At 37.4% G+C, this 18,053-nt stretch overlaps 2 protein-coding genes across 4 annotated transcripts in view; one reads left to right on the top strand and one right to left on the bottom strand.

Annotated features, from left to right (window-relative positions):
• Positions 1–18,053, top strand: part of DIP-gamma (Dpr-interacting protein gamma) — a 229,466-nt gene that overhangs the window by 193,683 nt on the left and 17,730 nt on the right. For 2 of the 3 annotated variants that reach the window (XM_067778387.1, XM_067778386.1), the window contains exons 4-5: positions 326–1,209; positions 1,292–1,428. In XM_067778387.1, the coding sequence (XP_067634488.1) occupies positions 1,128–1,209; positions 1,292–1,428 (219 nt within the window). In that variant the 5' untranslated portion in view covers positions 326–1,127. The remainder of the gene's footprint in view (positions 1–325; positions 1,210–1,291; positions 1,429–18,053) is intronic. The other variant, XM_067778388.1, reaches the window with a different exon arrangement.
• On the bottom strand, positions 9,626–16,191 carry LOC137238844 (antigen 5 like allergen Cul n 1-like). Its single transcript, XM_067763870.1, has 3 exons — positions 15,981–16,191; positions 15,510–15,910; positions 9,626–9,920 (listed from the first exon to the last, which is right to left on the bottom strand). The coding sequence occupies exons 1-3, from the start codon at positions 16,128–16,130 to the stop codon at positions 9,671–9,673; spliced, it is 801 nt and encodes a 266-aa protein (XP_067619971.1). The 5' UTR covers positions 16,131–16,191; the 3' UTR covers positions 9,626–9,670.

Here is an 18,053-nt window from a genome sequence, read left to right as displayed (position 1 = left end):
AGTAATATTATGTGATGGGACTCGTTAAGAGAGAGCTTTATTTTGAATTAAAGAAGAAATAACACGTTCGATTAATAGCAACACGTCCAAAATCATACAGATGGTCATTTATATTGAATGTTTAACACCGGACACAACCCTCTATTTACCCTTATATGAAGCCGTTTAGAATTCTTAGTGCTTTTTCGCAGCAGGGTGTATAAACTGCATAGTAAAAAAAATAAAAACAAAAAACTACTTAAGGACCTCTTGGCTCAATACGAGTACTAGATTTTGCTCAATTTATTTACTCAACGCTTCCTTCTTTTGCTTCTACTCTTTACAGGTCCTTTGCGGGTTTTCGTTGCGCTTCAATAAACCACTTGAACAATAATAAATATTATGAAAAAACTGGTGCTGCCGCTGCTGTTACCGTAATAAGTTGCAAAAGTGTCATACAAAAGGAGCATAAATCAAATCAAAAAGTTTAAGGAGTGATAAAAAGGAGGCGAATCCACATAAAGAAGCAAGTGAGAACGGAAAAAAATAGTAACAAATAAGAGGAAACACTACAAGCGCCACAAAGAAAACAACAATAAGCAAAAGCCGAAAGCTTAGTGAATAAAAAAATATCGCCACGTAATTAAAAATCAAAAGCTACAGAGTAAACGATTTTCCACAGCTAAATTAAAAATTCGCTACACAATACACGGACAACATATCCCTACAAAAAAATCGTTGAGATTAGATACAGCCGTACATATATAATTGAAAAAAAACAAAAACCAATTCATATCAAAGCACATATTACGATTGGTTTTGCGTTAATTCGATGGAAAACGCTTTTTTATTTTACAAATCGTAATTAACTAAACCAAATCTGAGGTCAAGCTGCAGCTTAGCTGAGGGAGTTCAAAAAGCTTTTTGTACCGCGAATAGCAAAAGAAAAAACTTCAAAGGAAAATAGAAAGATAACTGTGATCAAAGTATTCGTTTCAAAATTCGAAACAAACTAAACTCGACCCACACGTTTATACAACATACTCATTTGAGAAAATTAAAAAAAAAGCTCGTAAAAGGCTTCAAAACTAGCCTGAAAAAAGCTTGAAAAGAAGCACATTTTCATAAATCACAAATAAGTAGCCAAAATGCAACAAAATAATCCCTTACTCATCGTATTTCTCTTCATGGCCACAAAATGTACCAACTCATCACCACAGAATCTTCATGGTAAGCTTTTAGTCAACTTTAGGCAATTTGAAGATCGTTTGCCAGTAGTGCGATGGTCATTTTATCCACTTCTCAATATTAGTTTACACTTATATTACAGAACCAAATTCTCAACTTGATCCAGATCCAGAATTCTTAGGCACAATACACAACGTTACGCATCCAGCGGGACGCGAGGCGGTGCTGACGTGTTCAGTGCGCAATCTTGGCAAGAATAAGGTGAGTTTGAAGAACTTTCATTACAGATTCTTGCAGAACCAAACTTCAAAGTTTTCGTCGAGTATGCCAAGAAGGAGCAAAATTTGCATCACTATGCTTTTGTTGCAACTTGGATTATAACTAATATTAGGCCTTACTTCCTTGCGATCGTATGTAAGATATTTTTACTTTCAAATTTTTTGTCTGTTATATATTCAAACTAGCGAACCAATCTTTCAATTAGCTGCGGTTTAATCTCATAAATAAAAATGTGTGTCACATGGCCATGCAAAGTTCACAACCAATCTTGGCGAAGTTTACGAAAAATATTAATTTGTTTTTTCTACGAAATTATTTGAAACAGATGTGCAATATTACGTATATAGGTTGTATACATAAGCAAATTAAGGTGAGCGAGGTAGAAAAGATGGCGGTGGGAGAGGGAGTGGGTGTGGGAGTGAGAGTAGGAGTGGTATTGGTAGTCAGAGCGGTGCTACTGGGTACGCTAGTCTAACATAAAAGTAATTTAAGCCATACATTTAAGCTTCGTTCCCACGTTTTCTCCTCATCTGCCTCTTTCTTTTATTTATAGCTTTTCTCTCGCTCTTACTGTAACTGTCCTGCTTTTTTTCTTGTTTTTCACTTACACTCTCTTGCGGGTTTCCTTTTCTTTCCTCTTTTATCTTTCTTTCCATTCCTTCTTTTTTTTTCCTTTGCTATCCGTATAACGGCTGCCTTTATTATCCACTTTTTTTTCTCCGTTTATCTTTTCCTTTCTCGTGCTCTTTCCTTCCGCAATGCTTTATGCCACTCCTTCCATCTCTCTGTTGCCTTCTGGTTTTGTGCCCTCCCTTGCTATTCTCACGCTGCTTAATCACTTTTCAATCCGATTCCTCTTCTTCTTGCTCTCCAACTTGGCTGATTTTCCTTTCGTTTTTCGCAACCTACTATTCTTCCTTCCATCGTCTTCTCTTTTTCGCCGCCCGTTACCTTGCCACGTGAGGTATCTTGATGAAATTTGGTATGTAGGTTCCTGGGCGCTCATCTCAGATCGCTATTTAAAATAACCGAAATCGGACTATATAACCTTGCCCATTTTTTCTATATCGAAAATTTCGAAAAATTAAGAAAATGCGATAATTCATTACCAAAGACGAATAAAGCGATGAAACTTGGTTTATGGATTTACCTTATGACGCAAAATAAGAAATTAGTAAAATTTTGGACAATGGGCGTGGCAGCGCCCACTTTTAAAATAAGGTAATTTAAAAGTTTTGCAAGCTGTACTTTGGCAGTCGTTGAAGATATCATGATGAAATTTGGCAGGAACGTTACTCCTATTACTATGTGTGCGCTAAATAAAAATTAGCAAAATTGGATGAAGGGCGTGTTCTTCTTTTTAAAAAAAAAAAAATTTTAAGTAAAATTTTAACAAAAGATTTAATAGCTTTACAGTATATGAGTAAGTTATGTCAACAGTCATGATATGGTGCAACAAAATATAAAATTAAAAGAAAATTTTAAAAATGGGCGTGTCTCCGCCCTTTTTTATTTAATTTGTCTATAATACGTTTAATGCCATAGGTCGAACAAAAATTTACTAATAGAAATTTGGTAAGGGCATAGCTTCTATGATGACAACTGTTTTCTGTGAAAATGAGCGAAATCGGTTGAAGTCACGCCTAGTTTTTATACATAGTCGACCGTCTGTCCTTCCGCTCGGCCGTTAGCACGATAACTTGAACAAAAACCGATAGATCTTTACTAAACTTAGTTCACGTACTTATCTGAACTCACGTTTTTTTGGTATTAAAAATGGGCGAAATCCGACTATGACCACGCCCACTTTTTCGATATCGAAAATTTCGAAAAATTAAACAAATGCCATAATTCTATACCAAATATGAAAAAAGGGATGAAACATGGTTTGGTTTATTGACGCAAAATATAACTTTAGAAAAAAACGTTGTAAAATGGGTGTGACACCTACCATATTAAGTAGAAAAAAATGACAAAAGTTCTGCAGGGCGTAATCAAAAGTTCTTGGAATCATGGCAGGAATACGGTTCGTGGTATTACATTTATAAATAAATTAGGGGTGCCCGACATATGATGTTCTGGGTCACCCTGGTCCCTCCCTTTTAAAACCCTTATTAATACCTTTAATTTGATATCCATCTTGAAAAGGCGTCCACCTATTGAACTAAGGCCTACTCCCTTTTAAAATACTCATTAACACCTTTCATTTGATACCCATATCGTACAAACATATTCCAAGGTTACCCTAGGTTCATTTTCCTACACGGTTATTTTCCCTTATTTTGTCTCCAAATCTCCCAGATGAGTATGTAATATTCGGTTACACCCGAACTTAGCCTTCCTTGCTTGTTTTGAATGATTTGCGTTCGTTTGTGATTTGGTGTTGGCTACAGCAGAATTATCAGCAAAGGCATTGGCGTGAGCAGCAACTGCATTACTAGCAGCGTTAGATTGCGCACGTGCATACACGCTGGTAGTATCAGACGGGGAAAAAACTACAGACGCATACGAAGGAAATATGGGCGTAGCAAGAGCTGTCGATGTTGACGGTTTTGCATTATTAGCTATCAGTCTACTGATCTAGGCATAGGAGTGGTAAGCGGAGGAGCAAAGGACTGCGAAAGGTGAGGAGTAGGCAAAGGCGAAAAAGAAAATAAAGCTATGGTCGCAGGAGAAAAATCCACTTTATTATTGTTATCCGAAGTGGTAGCGCGTGAACTAACAGCGGTTTTAACGCACTAATTTCAGCAGCAAGTGCACCAATATTAATATCGTTGTTACTAACACTTTTAGCTTTGCCTTCATTAAAGTTGGATTTATCTTTCGCGACATTCTTGTTACGACTCATCACTTTTGCTTTACTCGTTGAGGGTGTAATACTCGAAATTAAATTCCTCAGATTATGCGTATGATCAAGACTTAGAAGGGCCCCAACCCAGGTCAAACTCTAGCAATGCTAACCCAAATAACATAGACGCATCTACCCCAATCCAAAATGGTAGTGAAATGTGAGAAATGATCGCTCTATTGAAACATTTTATGCAGCAAACCACAACAATGATGACACTCCTTGTCACCCTCACTACTAAAAGCTGTTCATCCCCGACCCCTGAAAGCTCATTATTTGGAATGCCAATTGCCTTTCCAAGCATTTACTTGAAGTAAAGGTATTCCTCCAGAAACACAATATAGACATACTTCTCATATCTGAGACCCACTTCACTGATAAAAGCTACTTTGAAGTCCCTAAATATATGTTGTATCACACAAAACACCCAGATAACAAAGCACATGCTGGATCAGGTATCCTAATAAGGAGCAGTATTAAGCATACAAACTCGTACCGCACAAATGCTATTCAAGCCACTAATGTTACGGTAGAAAACTCGAATAGCTCAATTACGCTCTAAGCTATCTATAGCCCACTCAGACACGCTATCACTGCGGAAGAGTATAAACATTTCTTCAAAACTCTTGGAAACCGATTCTTATTTGGCGGTGATTACAACGCCAAACTCACCTTCTGGGGCTCTCGCCTTATCACCTCTAAAGGGAGGCAACTATATGAGACTATTAGCCATCTCAGACTAACTCCATTATCTACTGAAACATCCACATATTGGCACTCAGATAAAAATAAACTACACGAATTGATGGACTTCTGTGTAGTAAAAGGAATATCTTTCACACAAATAACTTGCAAATTGGGCTTTGAATTGTCTTCTGACCATTCCCCAATATTGGCACAATTGATAAAAGTCTCACATCCATACTAATCATGACAGCCTCTGTAATCGGAAGACTAATTGGGAGTACTTCCGATCTATGATCTCGTCTAATATTGACTTAAAACTATCGCTGAAATCCGACGAAGATATGGCTGAAGCAGTCGAGCACTTTAACAGGCGTATCCAACAAGCTGCATAGAACTCAACTCCCACCCTCAGCAGGCAAAAAAACATAGGCGTTACCCACGAAGTAAAAGCCAAACTTAAAGAAACGCGTATCGCACGGAAAAGATGGCAGCAAACCCAGCATCCCGATGACAAGAAACGGTTGAATGAATTAACTAACGAACTTAAGTCCATCCTCAATATGGAGCGCAACAGAGAAATTTAACAATTCCTTAATAATGTTCATGCAACAACTGCAACTGATTACTAGCAAGCTGATGAGCCCAATTATCTCAAATGCAGCTATAACGAATGGGAATAACAAAAGCGCAAAAAGTGATGGTGAAAAGGCAAATACTTTCGCACGTCACCAAAAACTAGTATTCACTCCGCATGATATTGAACCGCCACTAAGAACAACCAAGGAAGTGGAACCTACCTTAAGTCATCCATATCAAATGGACCCACCCATAAAATAAATTCTCAATATCGGAGGTAAAACCCGTATTGCAAAACTCAAGCCAAATAAGCTCCGGGCTACGACCTTAGCAACGGCACTATCCTAAAAAATTTACCCCAGGAAGGATACAATTCCTGACACAATTGTTTAATGCAGTATTTACAACTCACTTCATACCTCCACATACCTCGCAGATGAAAATGATTCTGAAACCCGGAAATCTAGCTGATGCAGTTGCATCTTACAGACCTATTAGTCTGTTGCCTATCGTCTCAAAAGTCACGGAATTTCTCTTCCTTAAAGGACTCTTGCCCATAATAGAGGATCGTAAACGTATACCCAATCAGCCAGTTTGGCTTCAGAAGAGGGCACAGAACAATTAAGCAGGTCCACAGGCTCACCGAGCAAATATATGACGCTTTTGATAAAAACAATACTGCACAGCTGCTTTTCTAGATATCTCAGAAGCTTTTGATCACGTATGGCATGAAGTCCATCATAAATTAAAATACACCCTCCCTATAAACCACTTCTTATTTATACAATCATATCTAAAAGATCGTTATTTCTTCATAAAACAAGGTGTGGAGCAGACTGCCCTTTATGAGTGCTTAGAAGACGTTCCGCAAGGTAGTATAATGGGCGCAATACTCTATCTAGTTTACACGTATGACCTCCCAATAGCAGAAGGAGTCACTATAGGAACGTTTTCCGATGATACTACGGTGCTGGCCGTTGACCTAGCGTGGCTTCATTCAAGCTCCAAGGAAGTTTAAATAAAATTTCCCGTTGGCTGAAAGAATGGAGGATCAAACCCAATGAATCAAAATCCGTTCAAGTGCCGTTTACTACCAGATGTAACACTTGCCCACCCGTTAAACTCAACGATATTAATATACCACAAAGCGACGACAACAACAACAACAACAAAACAAAGTACCTTGGTATGCCGCTCTACAGAAACTTAACTTGGAGGACCCACATATTCAACAAAAGAAAAGCCTTTGGTATCAAACTAAGAAATATGTATTGACTTATGAACCGAAATTTAAAATTATCAGTTGATAACAAAGTCCTGCTTTACTCAGCCATCATAAAACTCATTTGGACATATGGAATACAACTGTGGGGAACTGCAGCAAACTCAAACATAGAAATTCTCCAAAGATTGCAATAGAAAACCCTTAGAATGATTGTAAAAGCACCCTACTATGTAACTAACAACCAGCTACACCGGGATCTAAAAGTTCCAACTATAGCTGAAGAAACCAAAAAGTAAGCTATTTCATGCAACAAGAGGCTTCTAACTCACCCCAACCCATTCATTCTAGCCCTGTCAGCAAAAGCAACTAGCTGCACGGGCCTGAAAAGAAAGTCAATCACGGATCTTCAACACTGATGAATTCTTAAAAAAAAAATGGATGCACTACTTACAGCAATCCATCCATGCCGACCACTTTATTATTTTCCACAAAATAATTAGATGTATTCTATGTATACAGTTGGCAAAATATCTTGGAAGCTAAACAAAAAAAACAAGTAAAGACGGGGCTATATTCGGCTGTGCCGAACACTTCATACCTTTCATGAATGGGGCTGAACAATAATTTATCCCGTTCGTAATCTCCAAATAATCGGATGTATAAGATAAGAAATATACAGTGAACAGATGTACATACCTAAACGATTTTTAAGATAAATATAAAATAAATAATAATATAGGTATGCACTTTGTGTGAGGATGCAAAGTTTAAGGTTTTTGTGGTCTGCGTGTAAAAACTATGACTACGAATCACGTATTTAAACAATATATGACGTAAACGTAACTATTTGATGAAATTTGATGAATTTTGTAGCTTCTAGCTGTTAAAACGGGGCAGAAATTGCGAAAAGTTTCTTATCTGAACAATCGGTTGTATGAGATATATACTATATATACAACCGATCTCTATGATTTTTTCAGACAACAATATATGCTATATACGTAAGCACTCGGTGAAATTTGAAGCTTCTAGCTGTTAAAATGGGGCTGAAATTGCGAATATATATATATATACTATATATATGGGGTATTCCATCAAATTTCGACCAATTTTGAACCCGACTCCTTTAGAATTGGCTGAAAGTTTTTCTTCTTTTTCTAGCTTACGAAAGAAGTTTTTCAGAATTTTTTGAAATTTTTTCATCCAACTCAAAAAAAGTTATGAATTTTTAAAAAAACACCGTTTTGTTTTCAAAATGCTATAACTTTTTCAAACATTGACCGTTTGGGATCTTTTTTTTTTTAAATTTGTTTTTAAATGTACTTTTCGGAAAAAATACAAAAAAATTTTTAAAGTTTTTTTTTTTTTAATTTTTCAGTTTTTCGAGATTTTTCGAATTTTTGTTATATAAATAAAATTGATAAAAAAATTTTTATTTTTGAAAATTTTTTTTTCAATTAAATAAAAAAATATAAAAAAAAATCGGCCCACTACGGGATTAGTGGGGATGATTGCAGAATTGATTGAAGTTTTTTATGAGAAAAAAAAATAAAAATGGCGAAATTCGAAAAATCTCGAAAAACTGAAAAATTAAAAAAAAAAAAAACTGTAAGTTTACAAACGGCGATGGTTACTAGGACATATTTCTTAATTTCACTTCTTCATCAGCTAGCTTTTCGGGAGCTGAGCGTTGAATTGTACAGCGAACAACGGGACATTCATATGGCTTAGCAGCTAAAAGCTTGCACTGATATGAATGTTGGAAATTCGAGTTCAATTAAAAAAAAACTTTAAAAATTTTTTTGTATTTTTTCCGAAAAGTACATTTAAAAACAAATTTAAAAAAAAAAATATCCCAAACGGTCAATTTTTGAAAAAGTTATAGCATTTTGAAAACAAAAACGGTGTTTTTTTTTTAAATTTATAACTTTTTTTGAGTTGGATGAAAAAATTTGAAAAAATTCTGAAAAACGTCTTTCGTAAGCTAGAAAAAGAAGAAAAACTTTCAGCCAATTCTAAATGGGTCGGGTTCAAAATTGGTCGAAATGGGATAGAATACCCCATATATACTATATATACCACCATATATATACTATATATACCACAGATCTTTATGATTTTTTCAGACAACAACATGTGCTATATACGTAAGCATTCGTTGAAATTTGAAGCCTCTAGCTCTTAAAATAGGGCAGTAATTACGAAAAGTTTCTTATCTGAACAATCGGTTGTGGGGGATATATACTATATATACGACCGATCTCATCAATTTTTTCAGACAACAATATGTGCAATATACGAAAGTATATGGTGAAGTTTGAAGCTTCAATCTGTTAAATTGAGGAAGATATGACAAAAATCCTCTTTTTCTGAAAAATCGGTTGTATGCTATTGTGGTCCGATCCAGCCGGTTCCGACAAATGTCTAATCGGACACCCAAATACACCCTCTCACCAAATTTTATCAAGATATCTCAAAAATTGAGGGACCAGTTTGCATACAAACAGACAGACGGACAGACGGACATGGTTAAATCAACTCAGCTCTTCATCCTGATTATTTCGGTATACTTAATGGTGGGTCTATCTATTTTCCTTTAAGGACTTACATTTTTGTGTTTCGTGACGAAATTAATATACCATTTCATTTTCATGAAAGCTATAAAAAAAGATTATTAAACAAATCCAATTGCATTAAGATGGTCGTAATTAAATGCGGAAAAGTTAGGCATCGATAAGGCTCTTTATCGTTACAAGGAGGATAAATTGAAGCTTGGTACTCTCTTTATTTAAAATTGAAACAAATAATTTTTCTTTTTCAAAAATCTTTCATTTTATTTTCCATACAAACATCAGACATTACAAGTTGGTTTGTAGTTTTTGAGAGACTTAGTAAGCATTAGGGTTGAACACCTCGTCTGTTGAGCATAAAAATGGATAGTCAGGATTCATGCCAGTTTTACATTGTGAGCCAGGTTCATGACTTGAACGGAATATTGGCTTATCGCAGACCAAACGACGGGCATAATTACATGTAAAGAGCACATTGACAGTAAAAGTACTTTCGAAGAGAACAGCAGCGCAACCAACACGGTTATTACGATCCATAACCATTTTACCAAAACGTTCAAATGATTGTCTATAGGAAAAAATTAAAAATCAAATTTTAGTTTTAAATTTTTCTTAAGGAGCTTTTCCACTGATATAGTGGAGACTAAAAACTAAAGTTTTTTCAACTCTTGGCGCGTTTGTTTATCACACCTTCATCGGGGAGTCTGATCGCCCCTACATTTAACTCGTCTTTATGCTTTTTGACATTATCAGCAGGGAGCCTGATTTGTTTGTATATGAAATGTGTATCTTGCTTAAATGCGTGTCGATACTTTTTCACATTCTCATCATGAATTCTCATTTATTTGTGCGTACAGCGCGTGCTTTTAATGATCTTAATCAGGGCAGCTGTTTTATTTGTACAAAAAATTATTATTTTTCAACCTGTTTTGACGTTTTTTCAGACTTTCACCAAGCGAGTTCTATTTATGTGTATACTAGCAGACCAGACTGACGTTGTTCTGCCCTAAATTTGGCCTATCTGCATACGCTTTAATAAGCTTTTTCCGTCTAACTCTGCCCTACCCCTCTACAATTTTTCCTAATCTTTTTATTCACTCCTCCCTCCGTCTTTTTCGCTTCATCTCCATCTTCGTCTCATTCTAGCTCTTTCTCAGTCTGCTTCTCTCTTTTCTCTTCTCCCAAGTTTTTTTCCTTCTTCTTCATCTCTTGTTGCCAGTCCCAGAGGGTGGTATGTATTTTGTTCCACTCCCACTCCGAGTCGCAGTCTCAGTCCCAGTCCTATTCCTAATCCCAGTCCCAGTCCGTCTCTGGTATAATTCCCGGAAAAAAGCATTGTAAGTATTAACATAGGCAAATTTATATACGAAATTTCAGGCAAATCGAATAGGACGTATGTAAATAGTTATTAATTCTTGTCTTTATTTCGGCTTCGAATGCATATTTATCAGTTTTGCCAGGTTGATGCGCCTAAATCGAATATCACAATGAACTGTATAGCTCTCATCAACAGCTTTCGTTTGATATCCATAATACACACACATTCTAGGTGTATCCGGGTCCACGTTTTATGCTATATCTCGAGACCCTAGCCTGCCAGTTGTATGAAAATTGTCCTGTACTATAGCACTCATCAACAGTTTTTATTTGGTGTCCATATTGTTTAAACACATTGTAGGGGTACCCGAGTCCACGTTTTGGGCTATATCTCGAGACCCTAGGCACCCAGGTATATGAAAATTATTCTGTACTATAGCACTCATCAACAGCTTTCATTTGATATCCATATTGTTTAAACACATTCTAGGGGTACCCGGGTCCACGTTTTAATCTCAAGACTCTATGCTCGTAACGAAAAAAAAGGTAGACGTTGGCCGATTCTCAGACCTACCCAATATGCTCACAAAATTTGATGAAAATCGGTTCAGCCGTTTCGGAGGAGTTAAGCCTCTAACACCTAAAGAATGGCTAAACCGATTTGGGATTTCAAAATCAACTAACCATCACCTCTCCTTCCAGTAACTTTTCTAAAAATTAATGGCAATCTTTCTATCCCTTCTCGAGTTATGGAGTGACAATCAAAATGTACACTTCTTTTTATACTCAGTTGAGCAGAGCTCACAGAGTATATTAAGTTTGATTGGATAACGGTTGGTTGTACATATATAAAGGAATCGAGATAGATATAGACTTCCATATATCAAAATAATCAGGATCGAAAAAAAATTTGATTGAGCCATGTCCGTCCGTCCGTCCGTCCGTCCGTCCGTTAACACGATAACTTGAGTAAATTTTGAGGTATCTTGATGAAATTTGGTATGTGGGTTCCTGAGCACTCATCTCAGATCGCTATTTAAAATGAACGATATCGGACTATAACCACGCCCACTTTTTCGATATCGAAAATTTCGAAAAACCGAAAAAATGCGATAATTCATTGCCAAAGGCGGTTAAAGCAATGAAACTTGGTAGATGGGTTGACGTTATGACGCAGAATAGAAAATTAGTAAGATTTTGGACAATGGGCGTGGCACCGCCCACTTTTACAAGAAGGTAATTTAAAAGTTTTGCAAGCTGTAATTTCGCAGTCGTTGAAGATATCATGATGAAATTTGGCAGGAACGTTACTACTATTACTATATATGTGCTAAATAAAAATTAGCAAAATTGGATGAAGAACACGCCCACTTTATAAAAAAAAATTTTTTTAAATTCAAATTTTAACAAAAAATTTTATATCTTTACTGTATATAAGTAAATTAAGTCAAAATTCAACTCCAGTAATGATATGATGCAACAAAATACAAAAATAAAAGAAAATTTCAAAATGGGCGTGGCTCCGCCCATTTTCATTTAGTGTGTCTAGAATACTTTTAATGCCATAAGTCGAACAAAAATTTACCAATCCTTTTGAAATTTGGTAGGAGCATAGATTCTATGACGTTAACTGTTCTCTATGAAAATGGGCGCAATCGGTGGAAGCCACGCCCAGTTTTTATACACAGTCCACCGACTGTCCTTCCGCTCGGCCCTTAACACAATAACTTGAGCAAAAACCGATATATCTTTACTAAACTTAGCCCACGTACTTATCTGAACTCACTTTATCTTGGTATAAAAAATGGCCGAAATCCGACCATAACCACGCCCACTTTATCGATATCGAAAATTACGAAAAATTAAAAAAATGCCATAATTCTATACCAAATACGAAAAAAGGGATGAAACATGGTAACTGGATTGGTTTATTGACGCAAAATATAACTTTGGAAAAAACTTTGTAAAATGGGTGTGACACCTACCATATTAAGTAGAAGAAAATGAAAAAGTTCTACAAGGCGAAATCAACAGCCCTTGGAATCTTGGCAGGAATACTGTTAGTGTTATTGAATATATAAATAAATTAGCAGTACCCGACAGATGATTTTCTGGATCACCTGATCCACATTTGGTCGATATCGCGAGAACGCCTTCACATATACATCTAAGGGCCACTCGCTTTTAAAACCCTCATTAATACCTTTAATTTGATATCCATATCGTACAAACACATTCTAGAGTCAACCCTGGCCCACCCTAATGGCGATATCTCGAAAAGGCGTGCACCTATAGACCTAATGCCCACTCCCTCTTAAAATGCTCAGTAACACCTTTCGTTTGATACCCATATCGTAAAAACATTCTAGAGTCACCCCTGGCCCACCCTAATGGCGATATCTCGAAAAGGCGTCAACCTATAGACCTAATGTCCACTCCCTCTTAAAATGCTCAGTAACACCTTTCCTTTGATACCCATATCGTACAAACATTCTAGAGTCACCCCTGGCCCACCCTAATGGCGATATCTCGAAAAGGCGTCCACCTATAGACCTAATGCCCACTCCCTCTTAAAATGCTCAGTAACACCTTTCGTTTGATACCCATATCGTACAAACATTCTAGAGTCACCCCTGGCCCACCCTAATGGCGATATCTCGAAAAGGCGTCCACCTATAGACCTAATGCCCACTCCCTCTTAAAATGCTCAGTAACACCTTTCGTTTGATACTCATATCGTACAAACATTCTAGAGTCACCCTTGGTCAACCTTTATGGCGATATCTCGAAAAGGCGTCCACCTATAGAACTGAGGATTACTCCCTTTTAAAATACTCATTACCACTTTTCATTCGATACCCATATCGTACAAACACATTCTAGAGTCACCCTGGCCCACCCTAATGGCGATATCTCGAAAAGGCGCCCACCTATAGACCTAATGCCCACTTTCTCTTAAAATGCTCAGTAACACCTTTCGTTTGATACCCATATCGTACAAACATTCTAGAGTCACCCCTGGCCCCCCCTAATGGCGATATCTCGAAAAGGCGTCCACCTATAGACCTAGTGCCCACTCCCTCTTAAAATGCTCAGTAACACCTTTCGTTTGATACCCATATCGTACAAACATTCTAGAGTCACCCTTGGTCCACCTTTATGGCGATATCTCGAAAAGGCGTCCACCTATAGAACTAAGGATTGCTCCCTTTTAAAATACTCATTACCACCTTTCATTTGATACCCATATCCTACAAACACATTCCAGAGTCACCCCTGGCCCACCCTAATGGCGATATCTCGAAAAGGCGTCCACCTATGGACCTAATGCCCACTCCCTCTTAAAATGCTCAGTAACACCTTTCGTTTGATACCCATATCGTACAAACACATTCTAGAGTCACCCCTGGCCTACCCTAATGGCGACATTTCGAAAAGGCGTCCACCTATAGACCTAATGCCCACTCCCTCTTAAAACGCTCAGTAACACCTTTCATTTGATTCCCATATCGTACAACTAGAGACACCCCTGGTCCACCTTTATGGCGATATCTCGAAACGGCGTCCACCTAGGGAACTAAGGATCACTCCTTTTCAAAATACTCATTAACAGCTTTCATTTGATACCCATATCGTACAAACATATTCTAGAGTCACCCCTGGTCCACCTTTATGGCGATATCTCGAAAAGGCGTCCACCTATAGAACTAAGGATTGCTCCCTTTTAAAATACTCATTACCACCTTTCATTTGATACCCATATCCTACAAACACATTCCAGAGTCACCCCTGGCCCACCCTAATGGCGATATCTCGAAAAGGCGTCCACCTATGGACCTAATGCCCACTCCCTCTTAAAATGCTCAGTAACACCTTTCGTTTGATACCCATATCGTACAAACACATTCTAGAGTCACCCCTGGCCTACCCTAATGGCGACATTTCGAAAAGGCGTCCACCTATAGACCTAATGCCCACTCCCTCTTAAAACGCTCAGTAACACCTTTCATTTGATTCCCATATCGTACAACTAGAGACACCCCTGGTCCACCTTTATGGCGATATCTCGAAACGGCGTCCACCTAGGGAACTAAGGATCACTCCTTTTCAAAATACTCATTATCACCTTTCATTTGACACCCATATCGTACAAACACATTCTAGAGTCAGCCCTGGTCCACCTTTATGGCGATATCCCTAAATGGCGTCCATCCATAGAACTATGGCCTACTCTCTCTTAAAATACTCTTTAATACCTTCCATTTGATACACATGTCATACAACCACATTCCAGGGTTACCCTAGGTTCATTTTCCTACATGGTGATTTTCCTTTTTTTGTCTCCATAGCTCTCAACTGAGTATGTAATGTTCGGTTAGACCCGGACTTAGCCTTCCTTACTTGTTATATATATAGATAATATGGCTTTGTATGCATTTTTCGCCAGGAAGTCACTGATTTGTTTTTACATAAAACACGTTTCGGTGCTTTTCACATCTTCATCGGGGAGTTCGATTTAATTTAAGGTAAAATGTATATCTTCGTGAAACGCGTATCGACGTGTTTTCACACATTCTTCAGCAAACCTCGTTTATTTCTACATGATGCGCGCTTCGATGCTTTTTCAAATTTTCATCAGTGATTCTGATTCTTTTGTATATAATTCCCTGTATCAGATGTGAAAAACTTATTTAAACATATAGGAGTCATTGATTTATGTCTCAAATGCATCGTACGAAAAACCCCTTAAAAATCATTCAAATTATTCACTGGCTTCAAACTAGTAATAAAAAGTAAGCACGTTTTTGTAGAAAAATTCATATTTGCATATTTCACTTACTTTCTCGGTGGACGATATGAACTGACTGCACCTTGTCCACAATTATCATATTCTTTATACCACTTATCTCGTATATGTTGCTTAATATCCTTATAAATTTTAGGGCAATCGTGTATCGATGTATAGAACAACCAACCAATATTTTGACCGAGCGTATTGTAACGTGCTGTCTTAAAACATTTTTCCTCTTCATTAAGTGTTTTACATTGCTTTACATTAAGTTCGGCGAAATATGCCAATTCATCATCCCATTCCAAGGTAGCCATAGCTGCTGCGGGTTCGAAAATTGAACCCCCCGCAATCTCATTGCGATAATAATTATGTTCGTGTAAGAAAAGCTGTTTGAAATCCCCGGTCATTGGTAGAATTTTAGCATTTGATCGGCAACTCTCAGCGAATTCCTTTGTTGTTTGGAATATAAAAATTTTTTTAGTTTTTTGTTTGTTTCTTAAATACATAAGGAAAACTTACGCCTTTATGATTGCATGCCAAAACATACTCTTCCCTTTGTCCACTGCACCTATAGGCATCGCTGCAGTAGTCTACATGAGTAAGGTCCCCGTTCACAATCGCTGAAAAAATCCATAGCAAAGCGGGAATTAGGATGTGTTTTAAATTCATTTTTCACCCAATTCTATTTAATGTTGCACTTGAATGATGAACTAAATACGAATATGACAAAAAATTTGCTTATAATATAATTTAGACTCATTTATATAGCTCATGCCCTTCGGTAGTACACGTAAGAAATATTAACACACTGCAACTGTACAAACAAAAATTTTTTCCTTCGTTTTCTTTTAATTAGTACTTAACACATCTTGAACAAATACCTTTACTTAGTAAAATTAGGTTGATTTTTCTGACATTTTTTATTTGCAGTGATGCAAACCGGTTTTGAACTGGTTCGGATATCCACTGTTGTCTGTCCGTAGTGAAATTGATGAAGAAACTTCTAACTAGAAGAACTATCTACGGTACGCTCCCAAGGGGATTCCCGAAGGAGGTGTAGTATCCCCTCCAGAAAGGAAGAAGCGCTTGTGAAGTTGTCGCTAACACCAATGACATTGCTATAACAGCAACCGGGAAATATCTTCAAACTCTAGACGAGCAGCTACAGACCGCACTATACTCATAGAGACTGATCCCGTTCAAGCGACCTCAAAGCGAGTCCTGAGATGACGAAAATGATTATTTTCACCAGATGTTAAAAAATACTACGTTTCATATTACCGCAATAATACAGTGCTCCAAATTTCATCAGAGGCGAAATAGCTCGGGGTAATTTACACAATAAACTGAGCTAAACAGGCATGTCGAGAGCAGATCCACGAAGGTCATAACTGCCCGCAGTGCCTGTAACGCAGCCGTGGGTTGGTTGCACACCACGGTGCAGTGATCAGCCACAATGCTTATATCAGGGATACTACCCCTCCATACCTTTAAGATCCAGACGAGTTGTAATGCGATTAGACTAAATACAGTACTGTCTTGGGGCGACATAAGATTTTGTCATACTACAATTCTGGGAAGCATCCCGGAAATCTTTTGTCAACCAGATTATATTACTACGACAGTTCCTATCCGAATCCGAGAGCAAAACGGCAGCCACTATAAGCTAACCCAACCTAAAGACGAGATGAGAGAGATACACAAGCTTGTCAAATATGGAACCGGAATCTTGAAGAACTGAATTGATAATAATTGATCTATAAGGTTTAACCTTGTTACGAGAAAAAATCAATGCTTGGCGTGCTTTATCTTCGAAGAGATTTAGACTGAGCTTCTTTCACAATTTGCGTCGTGCTCTTTTAAATTTCCCCTACGAATTGACGGAATGGGACCTACGTGTTTTATGCCGATCCCAAACGATAGCTGTAAGCCAGACGAATTTTCACTGAAAAGCTTTTCATGGTAGAAATACACTGACAGACAGAAAGACACTATTTGAACACAGAACCTTCGATATTTTGACGAAGCAATAAATTCAGAAATTTTTTTGGAACGAAATTTAGTACTGCTATAAAACCAACCACGAAAAAAAGGTTTGTCTGCGAAATTGGGGCCTTATTATTTACCTTATTAATTTTGGGCGATGGCTAAAAGTGTGCTGGCAGGATACAGGTCGTGTATTAGCACAGCCCTCAGTAACAAATCAAGAATTCTTTTTTATTTTGTAAGGCAGACTTATCTAAATAAATTTTTGTTCTAATTTTGCGAGGGTAAATAATTTTTGTCAACATTTATACTTTCTGCTAGAAGTAGACTCAAGGTACTTCTTTGTCTAAGTTTCATGTCCTTCCAGCACTGAGTTGTAAAGCCGGAAGCAAACTTTAAACAGGATGCCAATGCACAGCAGTATAAGGTAAATTGGAAAAAGCTCACCTATTTTTTTCAATTCAATTTACCCTATAGTACGCCGTTGGGCACGGGGAATACAGTTTATGCCCAGATATAAGATGTATCCAAAACATTTCAACCGCAACCGAATCTTGTTCTTTCGTCGGTGTGGAACACAGCTTGTTATACTCAGCTGAGCAGAGC

The sequence above is a fragment of the Eurosta solidaginis genome, chromosome 1 (assembly GCF_040869045.1).
Source record: "Eurosta solidaginis isolate ZX-2024a chromosome 1, ASM4086904v1, whole genome shotgun sequence".
NCBI classification, from domain to species: Eukaryota; Metazoa; Arthropoda; class Insecta; order Diptera; family Tephritidae; genus Eurosta; species Eurosta solidaginis.
Note: the sequence above shows the minus strand (reverse complement) of the source record. Positions and strands in the feature narration are given on the sequence as shown.